The 15,432-nt window shown below is 36.8% G+C and overlaps 1 protein-coding gene across 2 annotated transcripts in view; it reads right to left on the reverse strand.

Moving 5' to 3' along the window:
* Window positions 1-15,432, reverse strand: part of TXNRD2 (thioredoxin reductase 2) — a 33,486-nt gene that overhangs the window by 17,059 nt on the left and 995 nt on the right. For both annotated transcript variants that reach the window (XM_040576717.1, XM_040576719.1), the window contains exons 2-11: window positions 15,077-15,142; window positions 14,309-14,365; window positions 13,539-13,683; window positions 13,147-13,221; window positions 12,242-12,320; window positions 11,590-11,652; window positions 10,385-10,455; window positions 6,570-6,589; window positions 6,059-6,150; window positions 3,344-3,518 (exon numbers count right to left, since the gene is read on the reverse strand). In XM_040576717.1, the coding sequence (XP_040432651.1) occupies window positions 3,344-3,518; window positions 6,059-6,150; window positions 6,570-6,589; window positions 10,385-10,455; window positions 11,590-11,652; window positions 12,242-12,320; window positions 13,147-13,221; window positions 13,539-13,683; window positions 14,309-14,365; window positions 15,077-15,142 (843 nt within the window). The remainder of the gene's footprint in view (window positions 1-3,343; window positions 3,519-6,058; window positions 6,151-6,569; window positions 6,590-10,384; window positions 10,456-11,589; window positions 11,653-12,241; window positions 12,321-13,146; window positions 13,222-13,538; window positions 13,684-14,308; window positions 14,366-15,076; window positions 15,143-15,432) is intronic.

Raw genomic sequence — 15,432 nt, forward strand, 5'->3', positions numbered from 1 at the left:
TTGTTCTGGGTGCCTGACACATTCACCAGAACAGTTTCAAGACCACTACCCCCTCCTCCTTCAAATCCCTCCTGAAAACCCAAGGTGTTCACAAAAACATAGCTGATAACGACAAATAAAGACCAACTCAGCATAAGCTATATTCCAATTACAAGGCTTCAGAAAGATTAACTAGGGTTAAAAAAAAGTTCAGAACCCATACCCCCGATGATGGTAGAGTGTACCAATTTTACATTTCTGAACATTTCATCCATTAATAATAGATTCTCAGCATGTCTGCCACAATTTGGAAAAAAAAAATCTGATCCTTATTCAGTGCTGGGGCAGCTAGGTGCTTTGCTAAGTCAGGCAGGCTGTACCATTTCTAATAGCAGGAGAAAGCTTGCGGGAGCCCTGGGCATTAGCATCCAATGTACATCTGAAGTTACTTGCAACGGTGACAAAAAGCCAAGGATATCTCACTTGGGTCCTACCTGAACAACAACAAAAAAGCAGCTCCAAATGCTGTGTAACCACTGCAAGTTAGTTACACGGGTGGCTGTGAGGTTTTCCTTACAGCATGAGGCAGACTTCTAACAATCGTTACTTGTTTTGTTCTCAAGGTCCCATGCAAGGTAAAGCGTGCTGGAAATACTTCCTGGAAAGAAAGCTGCAGTTCACCTTTACATCAGTTCTCCCACAGTAACCTTGCTGTAACCAAAGGTTTTGTGGAGCCTTAAAGGCTGGCTCTGCAGTTTCAAAAACTAGGACCCATCAGCCACTGCCAAGTGAGGTCACTGGTTTCGATCTCTCCTACACACTGATGGGTGAACAGAACCTGTATTCTGCAGAAATAATTATACTGGTTACATAAAATTACTTTGAAGCTTTTTCTGCCATTTTTTTGTTTATTTATAACACCATTCAGGCAAATGCTGGCCATCACGTATCAACTAAAACATCACCTTATACTTCAGGTTCCAAAATGTTTTCTCACGTGCAGATTAGAGGCATAGCCTAATGTTTAACTTTTCCTCAACATGCAGAAGTGATTTTTGTAGTCACAAGCTGCTAAAATAAGCAGCATTTAAGAGTTACATTCAAAGTTTATGGGTGGGTTAAACAAAAACCAGAAGCAAAACATACATTCACACCCCTTTTAGTGCAAACAAATTATCAGCACATTAAAAATAGCCATTAAGCAAGGCTGACTGAATGTCAGTAGAACTATACACTGGGAAAAGAACTAAAAGCACTGGCTGATGTAACAGGAGTGACTACTTTCATTAGGACTGCAGAAAACACATCTCATCAAGAAAGTCCTGGATTAAAATTAATGAGAAAGAGACATGGGGAGTTCAGAACAAAGAACCAGAGTCTCAGCAAACCACACCACATTAGCACTAACCATTTTCTGAGATCGACCAAGATGTGTTATTTTTCACTGAACAGTTCAAAGGTTAAAAACTGGATGGCAAGGTTTTTTTCACAAAGAGGAATCTAAAGCCAATCCCCTTCCTACTGGTGCTGGCAGAGAGGTTCTCACATATTTCACCACGTGGGATTTTTCAAAGAAAATCTCCAAACAACATTTCTGTTTTTAATTAATCCAAACTGATTTGGTTATAAGATTTCAAGAAAACTACTATAAAAATGCATATACTTAACCCTTTCTTGATATTCAATAGTGATGATCTTACTTTACCGCACTGCAAAATAAATCTGCCACGCATCCGATCTGACACAGAGGGCAACATGCTTCATACCATGATGTGCAAAACCAGATACCTGTTCAACTTTACATGGAGCTAAAGGTATATTTCTTTTTTATAGCAAAGACAATATTATTTCAAAGGCATAGTGGCTTTCCTCTAAGCCAATGATCACAAAGGAACTTAAGAAGGGTTGTTCCACTGCCCTCATCAGGGAGACAACTCTCTTTTGTAAAGCTAAATTTCAGATCTATTGCTGGCCATCATTCTATTAACAATTTACTAGTATTCTATCCCACTTTCTTTGTCAAACTCACTCCAGAATACTTTATAAACGCCTGCATAGTTTAATTATCAGTTCAGTGATGCTCCTCCATGCAGTCAGACACCAGTCAGATAAACAGTAATTCAGTATGTTTACTAAGGACTTTGTGAATAACCTGGACAAATTCCAGCTACAGCAGTAATATTTTGCCATCTATCACAAATTCAAATGGAAATATTATTTGTCCTTTCCTGTTATATATTAGCTGTGTTGCAGCTGCAGAACTCAATATACAGGTTTTAGTGCTCTAACACCTGAAACAAGCACTCTGTACAAAGTTTGATTTCCTGTAACTTTGCTCTGCAGATCAGCAGTTGCATCTATTTATAAAGGTGTCAGTCTGTACCCTTTTCTTTGGGCAAAGACCCTACATTCCATCTGTATGTGCACAAACTTACCATTGCTTTGAAGCTCAGGTACATCAGACATCTATCATATAAAGTTTTTTTGTGTCCTTAAGAGCAGGGGCAATACTATATAATATTAAAAGTTTATTGGTTCCATAAAGAAAAAAATACACAGAAGCTTAATTCAGGAGAATTCTCACAAAAGTAGAAGACAGAGCACTAGTAAAAGGCAGAAGGACATTACATGACAGACAGAACCAAACAAAGGCCAAGAAAGAACTGCTTCAATGATCTGGTGCATAACTGAGTACAGTCATTCAGCAAGGTAACACAGTCCTGTAATAGTAACCCACAAAAGCTTTGGATTTAAACTTTTAAGTTACATTAAAAATGTATCCAAATCATTTTGTTGTCTCAAATATTTTGATTGGTTTGAAAATCCTATTAATTATAATAAATTCCAAGTAAAATTCCAAGATGTATTGACAAAAATTAAGGAAATACGTAGTATAACTCAGCCTACAATTAGTTAAATAGTGGGTGCTTTTTAACTAACTCTACAAGCTGACTTTCTTCAATCAGTATTGTAACTGGCACATCTGCAGACAGGAAATCCTCAACACTACCCAGTTTCCCAGTCTATTATCTGAGACACCTGGTGTGGGTGTGTTGATACAGAGAAAAACAATGAATCATACCGACTGCACATCAATTAACCAGCTTTAACTGTTAATGTGTTTAATCCTTAAGGGTAGAGTGCCAACTTTTACACACACACACACACACAAAAAGTCCACTAAAAAAAGACCACAAGCCAACCCCCCCAAACTGGTCATTTTGCAGTTTCTAAATACGGATTGTAATTATATCAATGTTTAGGTTGCTAAACTTACGAAAATGGTTGGCCCCACAGAACACGACGGAGCTTCATTTTCAGAATGGAAAGGATTACAAATAAACAATAAGATAATCAAGTTTACCTACTGCCCACATCACTGTGTCAAAGGAATCCGTTTCTTCTGTGCCTGAGTCAGTATTTTTCCAGGTGACTTGTAATCTGTTGCTTTCCAATTTTTCAACTCTCGTTGGGATACATTTCTTTAAAAATTTTGTGCCATAAGATTCCATGTACTCTGTTACTAAAGATGCCATTTGCTGTTGAGTAGGGGGAAAAATGTTTATTCTTAGATATGACCTTTTTAATGCAAAACTTTCATTCAGCTGTCTTTATGAAATCCAGTAAAACCATCACACATTTCAAACATTCTTTGTCACTTAGCTACTGTGCATTGTTAATACACGATAATTCATTGAGCTACTACGGCCTGCAACTCTATTCCAAGAGGTATCTGCATCTGAATATTCAAATTATTTTCAAGAAACTGAAATAGTATTTGAATAAAAAGGTTGCTTATAAGTCATTTGATTCACATATAAAAATAGAATCCAGAGCACATTTAGTTTAACATTACCTTAATTACCATTTTCTGGCAGCTTGGAGAGAATTAAACACTTTGATAAAGTTAATGAAGAAAAATATTTCCCTTTGCCATGACACCTGTCATTTCTTTGCTGTAACTATGAATCACTAAGGCTTCCTGAAAAGTTCTACTACCAAAAGGAAATAATGCTTTTGTCTTAAGAGCTTGTTTGAAATAATGCCACACTACAGTTAGTTAGTAAAGTGTTGCATTGACAGGTTTATCCAAAGATATCATTGCTCCTGACTGCAGGAATTCAGGTCACACTTTGTCAAAGGATATATTTATCACTTAAAGGATATTCTTACAAAACCACTCACGCAGAAGAGCTACATGCAAGGTCTTGACTTACACAACTTTCTTTCTGAAGTTGTTTTTAACTAATACAAAAACAACAACATGGTTATATCTCTTCAGAAACATGACAGCTCACTAATCAGTTTCCATCAGACTCAGTGTGGCTACAGACTGAGTAAAATTATTTTTTCTATTTCTTCTTAACCTTGAAATTTCCACTGTATTATTTTGCTGCCTACAGAAGATCACGTTCTCAACGAAAGCCCTACTGTTTTATGAAGTGCCGCCCACGCACTCTTAGCACTATTCCCTGCTTGCTCAAATCTCACGCTGTTCCAGGTGTAGATTTCTTCAATGATGAACGCAATTCCCAAGACACATTCTTAAACAGTGTTTTGCAAAACGGGTACACATACCACTAGCTTTAAGGAAGAGACTTCAAAGTGGGAATAGCTGGCGTGCAACCAGGAGCTGTCACTACCTGCATTGGTTACTTATCACTGCTGCTTCTAACAGCAAAGTTCCCTCCTCAAAAACTGTGCTGTTACACATTAAAATATTTTCCTATGCTCTGCGTATGCAAAGCAGTTCTTAAAAACAAGCCCATAGGCTCTATCACTCTTTGATCAACTTTGGCCTTTAAATGTTTCTCAGTATTGCAATTTAGCATTAAAAAACACACTCTTGATCCATGCTACCAAGAACAATTAATGTGCATTCATTTCCACTCTGGAAATGCTATTTTTAAGAGATTAACAAGACAGAGTCTTCATTCTTAAAGCTGGAATTTTCCAAACTTATTTGAGAAAAAAAAATTATTAGAAAATTAAAAACAAAAAGTTCAGTGCAGCTGTGAGTGAAAACCCATAACTCTCCTAAGAACACTACAGAAACTTTTCCTTCAAAGTAACGTTAGTATCAAGTCTCGCAGGGACAAAGATCTACAATCACCTTTAAAACACTTTCCCTGCAGATTTAGGGAACAAAAGGACCATCAAACCAACCAATAGACTATCTAACTGGTAGAACAAAGGCTACAAAAATCACATCCAAGTAATGCATTTACTAGATCCAATAATTTGTCCTTAACCTAAGCCTGCTATACTACCTGCTATTGCTTATTTAAGCAACTCTATATTTAACACAAATTCTGTATAAAAACTTCTTTGGTTTTGTTGCTTTTTCTCATTGTTAATTCTATTCCCTTTTATTGTCTTTATACAGGAATGGAATTCTAGCCAAAACTGTTTTTTGTTTTGACAGCACAATCATGACCACTCACACTTGAATAAAATTCCTCAAAATTGTTCTTGATCTTGAAACACAATCCTTTCTCTTAACATTTCTCTTTTGCTTGTAATTTTCTCCAGCTTGATAGCTCCACCAAAATCACTCACACTCTTTCTATATACCTTTTTTTTAATACCTAGTTATAACTGCCACTGTTATGAAAGCAGTAAAGTCAAGATTTCCAGCTCTTATATCATTAAAAGCTTTCAGCTTAGTGATTTATTTATATTTGTCATAATGAACTCCACATTGAACCACTTCATGTTACGTTCAGTAATTTATTTTAAAAGTCATTATCTGCATCTCTTAGCAACTCTAGATTATTTTAAAGAAATCGGCTAATACTTTGAGCAATGGCATAATCCAAATCTCTCCCCTGCTTCCTGATCTTTTCAATCCTGTTTTCAATTAAGTAGAGGAAAAAAAAAAAAAAGGTTTAATTTTCTGAATACAGGATCAAGAGATATAATAGGAAAACATGAGCTAATATTTATTTAGTTACTCTTCAGAAACTGTATGCCAGGAAATGTTTGGAGAAGCCAATGCCACTTTTTCTTTAGGAGACAAAACTGATCAAACATACCTTATATGTGATATATACGGAAATGCAAGATGTTCTGCACTGACCTGATCAAACCCACGAAGTGGGATACTTCTCATCATGACTGTAGTGTCTAGTCCAATGCCGGTTAGAAAACCAGCACATTCAAGTGAAATATCTGGTGAAGTATCAATTAAAGAAATATAAACAATAATTTCACATAAACGCAACACAGAAAGGGTTCAAAGGTTTCACAGAAACGCAACACAGAAACACCACATACAAGTGGTGTTTCTATCTAGAGATACCAAGTTCTCCTCACACATCTTTAGCTTGCTTTTATTGTACAGAATAAAAATCCAAAGCCTTAGAATACTTTCTTAATAGGTAAGAATGTTTTCAAGATCCTGAGAATTCATCCTCAGCTGACCTTAGTTTCCTACAGTGATACTGCATATAAAACTCTTCCTGTTATATTACAACTTATATTTATTATTAACTATAGGGCATGAGCAAAGGAATTCAGAAAATTAAGCTTTCATAGTAAAGACAACTACGCTGCTTATAATAATAAATCACAGATTTTTCAAAGGATACAGCTGGCTCCAACAACCAACCTGTTGAATAAAAAAGAAAGAATAAAGCAATGGAATGAACTTGCGCATACTTCTGCATAACCAACAAATTATTTTTTAAATATCTATAGTTATAAGATCACAGGTTTGAGTAGTGGATCTGATATTGTTAGTTTAGGTAGGAAGAAAGAACGTGGCTTGTCAACTCCAACAAAGACACTCTTTTAACATCTGAGCTTATTTTATTAACAGAATTAAAAACAAACAAAACAAAAAAAGGTTTATAAGACAAAAGGAATTGTTTTTATATTGTAAAGAGACATTTAAACATGTATTCTGAAAGACAAGGTGAAGAAAGCCATGGAAAAACTCAGAACAACTAGCAAAATTAAGAGGCATCACAAATACTTCAGCTGTCCTCTGTGATATATACCTCAGTTGGAAGCATCTGGCGTGGAAATTGACACTGTTCCTCCCCCCTCACCCTCCGCACAGTGCCTGTTGCTTCTGATGCCTCATTTTTACAGGGCCTCCTGACACCATTGCCTCTGACACAGCGTACAACATATAAACATACAGACATGCAGCAGTCTTACCAGAATTAAAAGTATATCTCAAAATCTCTAGATGTATCTTAGCTACAAAATAACTTTTAAAGTATTTTTAAGAAAACTTAAGACATTCAGAAGTACGTATTAAATTTGTCATTTTCTTATCAAGTAGATTATAGTTCCCAACGGAACTTACAGATTTTAGTCATTGCTAAATTTCAATTTGATTTATAACCATCTGCTTTTTCATCATGTTATCCAAATGCCAAATATTTGCCTTGCCTAACTTTAAAAGATTGTGTACACAGCTACAGATGATCTGTTTAATAGACTTAACTACACTACTGTTTACCAAATACATCCATTTGAGATCTTGAATAAAACTCCGGTTCCCATCTCTCCCTGTATTTTATGCTCTTTCAACCATGAATACCACTAAAGCTGTCTGTCCATCAACACTTCTAAGTTACGAGGTTTATCAGCTCTCCAGCACTGCAGTTTCTACACCTGTCCCCAGATGCCTATACACTGCAGCACTTCTCCCTCTTCTGACCATATCCTCAGTTCCCTGTGTGTGCTGGGTACCTAAAAGCACTCAGTCCCTGTTCCAGAGGTAAAAGTGGGTCCAACTGGCCAGTCACTGACACAGCCGCTGGACAAGCTGCACTCACATTTCTTTGCTACCCGTGTATTATTCAGGCTTGTTAAAATCTCACAGCTTGGAGATGCATTCCAAGTAGTACTTCCACCCACAGGAAAGTTTTTCCTTATATTTCTAAATTAGGAAAAACTTCATTAAGGATCAACATTTCTAGTTACTAAGAGGCTTGTATAGAATGTTAGGCTCTTTCTGACTGTGATCTTCAGCTATGGAAACATGCTTTAGAAAAAAACTTTCATTCACTTTTTGGGGATTTTTTTTGTTCTTAAAGCAGGCCTCTCTCTGCTATATTCAAAAGTTAAAAAAATGGGGTTTGGGGTATGGAAAAAGTAAGCTGCTAATTGCATTTGGAAAGCTATAGATTTTAGAAAATTACTTAAATTTAGAAATTACTTTAAAAACTCAAATCACAAAGTCATATAATCACAGAGTTTAACTAGGTTACTTAAAGTCAGGAGCATAAGCAATGAAGCACAAGCATTATAAGCATAAGCCACAGAACTTTCTCGTTTTCTTTTATCCATAACAAGAGATTAATATCTACCAGTTTCCTGGTCTGGGTTTTATGTTTGGCAAACAATTTAGCACAGTGGGAAATAATTTTTACAGCATTAGGACATCTGATTCATCTGTGAATGGATGAACATCCCCTCTTTTAGCCTCTAGCTCCAGGTAAGTGCTGCAAAAAGCCACATACTGCCCATAAAGAAATATCTGAGGGGAGTTACAGGGAACAGAATAAGAATATACAAAATTTATGCATTCTTTTGCTCTTCTTTTTCATTAGATAAAAAATAGCTGTCAGTTGGCACCCACTCATAACATCAGCAGCACATTATTCACAGTTTCTTCTACAAACTAAAGGGTTCCTGGGCATCGTCAGAGCCTAACAGAAAAGTTTTGAAAGCAGAACCTAACATCCACCACACCTGCTCAATCTCTCACTCACTCTGAGCATATTTCAAGGCAAATTTTCTAATTCACTCTGCCAAAATCCTTCATCTCAGTAGCAAGAATTTCATCAGTGTTTGTATATCTAAGGGACTTTTAAGTTGGTTAATGGTTGCTTGGTTAACGGTTTGCCTTTTAAGAAAAAAAAAAAACCAACACACACATGTGCTTTATATGAATAACTGCAGGACTGACAGTTCTACAACCCCCAGCCATATAATTCGCAGCTGAGATATGTACATTTGGAGGGAAATGGGAAAGAAAGAAGTAGAACACAGACTAAAAAACAAAAGGTGTTAAACTGAACCTTGGGAGTATTTATAACAGCAACAAATCCGTCAGAAACAAACCTTTAACAACTCCCTCCTTCGTTTGCTAGGACACAGCCTGATAAAGCACAGAAATGCTACTGTACCCCCTGTGGGCTTATTTTGACTAAATCTTAGGAATGCAACATATAAACACTAGACTCCCACATTACACTGTTACAACTTGCATTAGCAGGGACTGGACAAAAGCCACATTTTCACAGAAATGTCTTATAGGGATAATTTTATTTTTTTTTTAAATAATTTCCTCACATAAATCATGCTCTCAAAATTCAAGAGGTGACTGATATACTGCAAACAAATGGAAATTTAGTTGCCTTTTTAAACTGTACCAATGAACCCCTGTTTTATCTATTTGATGTTTAGCTTAACACACATTGCAATTTTATATTAGCAAATCATGGCCATGAATGGCAGCTCTATTTTCTTTGAAAGCACCAGTATTTTTTATATATAAAAGATACTCGCAACAAACACAATTTCCCTGTTCAGAAATATGTATTTAAAAAACATATAGATGTGTTTAGGGACATGGTTTAGTGGTAGACTTGGCAGTGCTAGGTTAACGGCTGGTCTTGCTGATCTTAGAGGTCTTTTCCAACCTAAATTACTCTGATTCTGTGTGAAATCCTTGATCTAGGGTGACAGACTGCAACTACAAGACAAGTAAAAATAGACTTAGCTGACTTTCATGCTAGCAAATACGCATTTCCTATCACAGTTATTTGCATAAAGAAATTGCTTTGTAGTGCTGCGTTGACTCCAAATCTTACTGTACTGTGCACTGTAAAACACAGACTGTAGTAATTTCATATTTCAACTAAAAACAATTTTCAGTATTTTAGTTAAACAATAGCTTCCAAGCCATACGAAAGGGCAAAAGTACCCTTATTGTCTCATCAGATTTGTTCTCAGTAGTGCCACCACTGAAAAGAACATAAAATTATGCCGGAGTTTCTACCTGAGAAGCAATTTCACATATACCCACAGCAAAGAATAGGGACAGTATAAGGACAGTAGAGCCTTCATTTAAGTTTATGCTGCCCTCTTGTGACTTCCAAGAGGAAACAAGGAAGTTTGCTACAGCAAGTAAGTCACCTTAACCTAAGGTAAAAATTTAAATATAATTTGATTTTAGACAGGAATATTATGGGGGAAAAAATGTATTAGTTACTTATGAAGATTAATAGCATGATGTTGCTGCATGGCAAAACAGATTCTCAAGATGGAAAACACAAGGAGAGAAAAACTGGAATATAAAAGGCAATTTTGTACATTTTTCACCTTGCTGTAAGGAAAAAGTATGAATGACAGCATATATTAAAGCCATTGTAGAGTAGCTTACGTTTTTCCAGGAGATTCTTTTAACCAGAACAGGTCATCACTTGTGATTCCATACTCCAGTGCACCTGCAACCTGTGAACACACAGGTAAGATCTTGACTCTAAAATGCCAGTGCTGGCAGCAAAGAAAGCAAATAGCACCTTGGATTGTATTAGATGTGTAGCCAGTATACCAAAGGGAGCAATTACTCTCTTTTACTCAGCACTAGTTAAACCTCATCGAGAACACAGTCCAGTTTTGGGCCTCCTAATACAACACAGAACCTGACTGATGGAAGCAAGTTCAGCAGAGGGCCACAAAGATGGCCAGTTGGCTGGAGCACACTACCAGTGAGTAATGGCTGAGGGAACTGGGGTTGTTCAACCAGGAGTAAAGATGGCTAATAACATCTTTCCAAAGCTATGATGAAGTTATCAAAAAAAGACAGCCAGGCTTTTCACAGTGGTGCACAGCAGGATAAGACACAGCAGGCAAACTGAAAGAGAAAAGGTTCCAAGCTGATAAAAGGTATCACTACCTTTTACCTTGGTAGTGAGGTGGGCCCCTCACTACCAAGAAGGACGTTGAGCTGCTCAAGTGTGTGCAGAGAAGAGCAATTAAGCTGGTGAAAGGAGTAGAAAACAAGTTAGGAGGAGTGGCTGATGTTATTTAGTCCAGAGAGGAGGAGGCTGATGGCTACTCGAAAAAAGGTTGCAGCAAGGAGACTGTCACCAGTCTCTTTTCTCAGGTGACAGGACACAAGGAAACAGTCTCAATTTGCGCGAGTAGGTCCAGATTGGATATTAAGAAGAATTCCTTCATGTAGAGGGTGATCAAGCATTGGAACAAGTTGCCCAGGGAAATGGCAGAGTCCTCATCCCTGGAGGGATATGAGGCGTGTAGACATGGCATTAAGGGACATGGTTTAGTGATGGAACTCAGTAGCTCAAGTTGATGGTTCGATTTCATGATCTTGAAGATCTCTTCCAATGTATGTGAGGATTCCATGATTCTAAGAACATCAACATACTAAATTAATGCAAATTGTTTTCTAGGGAAGCGTTTTTCTGAAAATTTTAATGCAAAAAAATATTTTTTCACACTCAACACAAGTACAGAAACCCCTTGTGTTACTTTGTTGACATCCTTAATCCTCTAAACATTCATTCTTATCTGGTACAAAGACAGTAAAGTCATTGGAGTTGTCAGATGGGAAGCGTAACTTACGTGTATAGGATATTTTGGTCTTCCTCCAGTAGCAATGACAATTTTTTCTGCAGTAAGAATAGTCTACAAACAAAAATATAAAACAAAAATCAAGCATTTGATATCCTTTTATCTGCCTTTATATCTTAGCTATGTACAAATGAGTAATATGTGAGAAATCTGGCACTACCATCTGCTATTTATCTGACATAGTAAGTACTACATTAAAAAAAGGTTGGAGATGAAACAAATGAATACAGGCAGAAGGTTTCTCCTATACATTCTCTGTCACTTTTCATTTTAATATTAAGCTTACAATTGTTCCTATACTGGACAAGATTCTGAGGACTACTTGGAAACAACAGTTGTACACAAATAGCAGCTTATTAAAGTCAGTTTAGCTTAGGACAAAACACAGAAATCACACCAAAGAAAAAGTAACAGCACCTAACCTACAGGTTAGGGGCTAAGGGCACAGTAGGCAACGGTCAAGTTCATAAACATCTCCTCTAGATGGAAAAAAATCTCCCTCACTGGAACAATACCGAATACCTAAAGCAGTTTGGAAAAGTACTGTCTAGATCCCAGCCAATCTGAAAACCAACACAAGAAGACCTGAGATGCTTGAAGTGAACAATACTGCAGAACTGAGGTGCGCTGTAAAGCAGCTCACCTCTTTACCTCCTTTTGTTAAACCACGGATTGTATGTGGATCTGAAAAACTCCCTTTCACGTTGAAATATTTCACCTTCCTGTTTGGAAGAAAACAACATAAACGTACGTTTAATGAAGAAGAATAGGAATGAAATAAAAACAGCTCTTCTTCCCCTATTTGAACTGCTAAAAAAAAAAAAAAAAAGCAAACAGGCATAGAAAGGTAAAAGGAAGGAAGCATCTCATATCATAAGACTGTGTGCAGCTCTACCACAGACTTAATTTTTGTGTCACAGTTCATCCCTCTATACAGCAAAGTATATGGCATGCTTTGGGAGCAGGTTATTGACCTCTTCAATCGATACATGATCCACTATCCATAGCATTACTATTTATAACATTACTACTACAATGCTCCTTTGAGGGCACGCAAGAGTGACTCAGCACGAGTCATAAGACTAGTACCTGTTAAATTAATATGATCTCTCTATAAAGGAACTGCATGCTGAAAAACTTGGAACCGTTCCTACACTGAAAGCAAAAAAAATCAGCTGCTCTAGTGTAGTGTTATCTGTGGGCTTGTAAGCAGGGCACAAAGTTTTGGTGGACAAGCCCAAAATTATGTTAATAAACCCAGACTACTTAATATTAATGCAAAACCTTTCCAGATTAGAGAGAACATTCCCAGATCACTGTACTGTTAGAAAGTTTTCTCCTGGGGTCACTTTTAACCAACATTTTCCAGAAAAGAAGACGGGAAAAAGAAACGTGTGACTTACATTGGTAAGGGCACCTACAGTCCTGAGAAGAAAGGACTTACAAACTCAAAATACTAATTCTAATGAGAAATTCCAAAGGCAATTCAACAATTCTACAAGAGCTCCTTGATTATAGGAGGAATGATGAACTTCAAGTCTTATTTACTTGTCTTGTAGCTGCATTCTGTGTCCCCAGTTCAAGGACTTCACATAATTCTGAACAGCTTGAGCCATCTCTGACCTATCGCAAACCAAGAAATTGAACATAAAATCATCATGTTACAAATTCAGATAATGCAACTCAATTTACAGGCAATTGCTAGAAATTATGAATGTTCTGCAATACTTTTTGTTATGAAAGTAAGTTAACATGTGCAAACTAACATAATATCTGCCCTGATAAACTGTTAATTACGGTTTTGTGTTTAAAACAAGGAGTAGCCTAAAAAGCTTAATCCAAAATTCAGTTCTTTAACTGTCCGTAAAAAAATATCAACAGGAAAAGGTTTTCATATACATTTGCAGAACATAGGAGCAGATAGGGACAATATTCTTTACCAGTTATGATGAACAGGGTGGGCTATATTCCAGCCATAGTGCTGGGCATCTTTAAGGGCACTCCCTAAAAGGGCTGCTTGATGCATGAGCTTTTTAGGAATGCAACCAACATTCACGCAAGTTCCACCAAGTCCCCATTTGGTTCCTAAAAAAAAAAAAAAAAAGAAAAGAAAAAGAAAAGTAAATGCACCATGTTAGTTTAACTTAACGCAACTGGGTTATTTAGAGAATTAGATTATTCGTGCAATTAGCATTAAAAGTTCTGAAACAACACACAGTTTACTCCTACAGATCACATTTTGACTATGCCTGCATTAACATGTTTTGATAAGGACCAACTCTAAATATTTTTCTTCTAAAATTCAAACCATCTCAAGATTTTTCACAGGTTTCAGAAGATCCAATTACTACACTTTCACATTTAATATTTGCTTTTGCAGATCTTATTTTACAAATTGTGTATGAAGAGCCTTAACACAACGTGATTCGCATGCTTCAGAAATTGTAATGACATTTTGACAGAGACAGTGTTCTCACACATTTAAGTCCAAAGTCTATCACAAATCAAGCGCTGCTAACAACCTTTGCATGCAGGAAAAGCAGGTAGAGCAGGGAAGGAACGAGTAGTAACAGCAAGCTCGGCTTAAGGACTTTAACTGCAAGCAAAGCATGCAGCGTGGCTTTGGCCACGTTGCTGCCTGCATCAACCTGCTCAGCCAGACCATGGCTTTATACACGTATCCAAATATCCTACTATTTCTCCTCCATACCTTGTGGAGAAGGTTCCACATAATCCAAAACGGCCACTTTCCTTCCAAACTGAGCAGCTTTAAACAAAAAGCAAGAAAAGGTATTTAGAGGAAGAAGAAACACACAAATTGAAATACATTCAGTAGCACAAGCACAGATTAAGAATACAGGAGATGACTGTTGGTGGTTTATGCCAATTCAAGATACCAGACTAAAAGCCCAGGCTACCCATGTGGTCAGCAAATTCTCCAGAAGGCACTTAATAACCCTTACTAGAGCTTCCTGCTTCTGCCAACCCTAAAAACACAATTTGATGCCAAATTAGATGTTTAAGAACCTTGTGTGTTATTGAACACATTACATAGGGGTAACGCATTACAAAAAGGGGAAGGTTCTCTACAGAAGTTAAACAATTCAAAACAGCCTGAAGGTACTGTTGTTTAAACTCATAAATAAGAAAAAGTATAATAAGTAACAAAGAAAATCTATGGAGGCACTCAGAGGCACACGGTAACAGTGAAATAAATGTTTATTAGATTTTCCTGTGGTAACAGAAGAAATACTTTTAAAAAAGAGTACCTGGAAAGCCTAATAAGGTCACCACACCTGAGGGTGTGAATAATTTGCAGATTAACTGGATGGAGCTGAGTTAATGATTAAAGCACAGGGCTTATGCACAGGATACTATGTTTCTTAGAAGTCCTTAATGTTTTCAGTATTGCTTCTCTTAGTTTCCATAAAAACCAATTAAGGTAAAAGAAAACTTTCACTTATTTATGTATGCCAACCTTCTTTTGCACAAGCCAGGCCTCCAGATCCTCCACCGATTACCAGAAGATCATACTCAGGCTTTCCTGTGAAGATGTGAAAAATGTAGGAAAAGCAACAGACAAGAAAGACAAGGAGAGGTATGTTAAAAGGCAAATATAAAAAGATATGTGGCTTTTTTTTTTTTTTTTTTTACAACTGATTATTGTTGATTTGTGTTTCCTTTACTAGGGCACTGTGTTTCCTCAGTGTCCTAAAGCACTTTCCAAAAATCATGAAACTGATGAGCCTGGTTTTGTAAATGAAATGCAGAAAATAAAGCAATCCAACAGTGGAAAATAATTAAATTTTACACAATGTCCTAAGAAGCTCTTCC

This window comes from Cygnus olor, chromosome 17 (assembly GCF_009769625.2).
Source record: "Cygnus olor isolate bCygOlo1 chromosome 17, bCygOlo1.pri.v2, whole genome shotgun sequence".
NCBI classification, from domain to species: Eukaryota; Metazoa; Chordata; class Aves; order Anseriformes; family Anatidae; genus Cygnus; species Cygnus olor.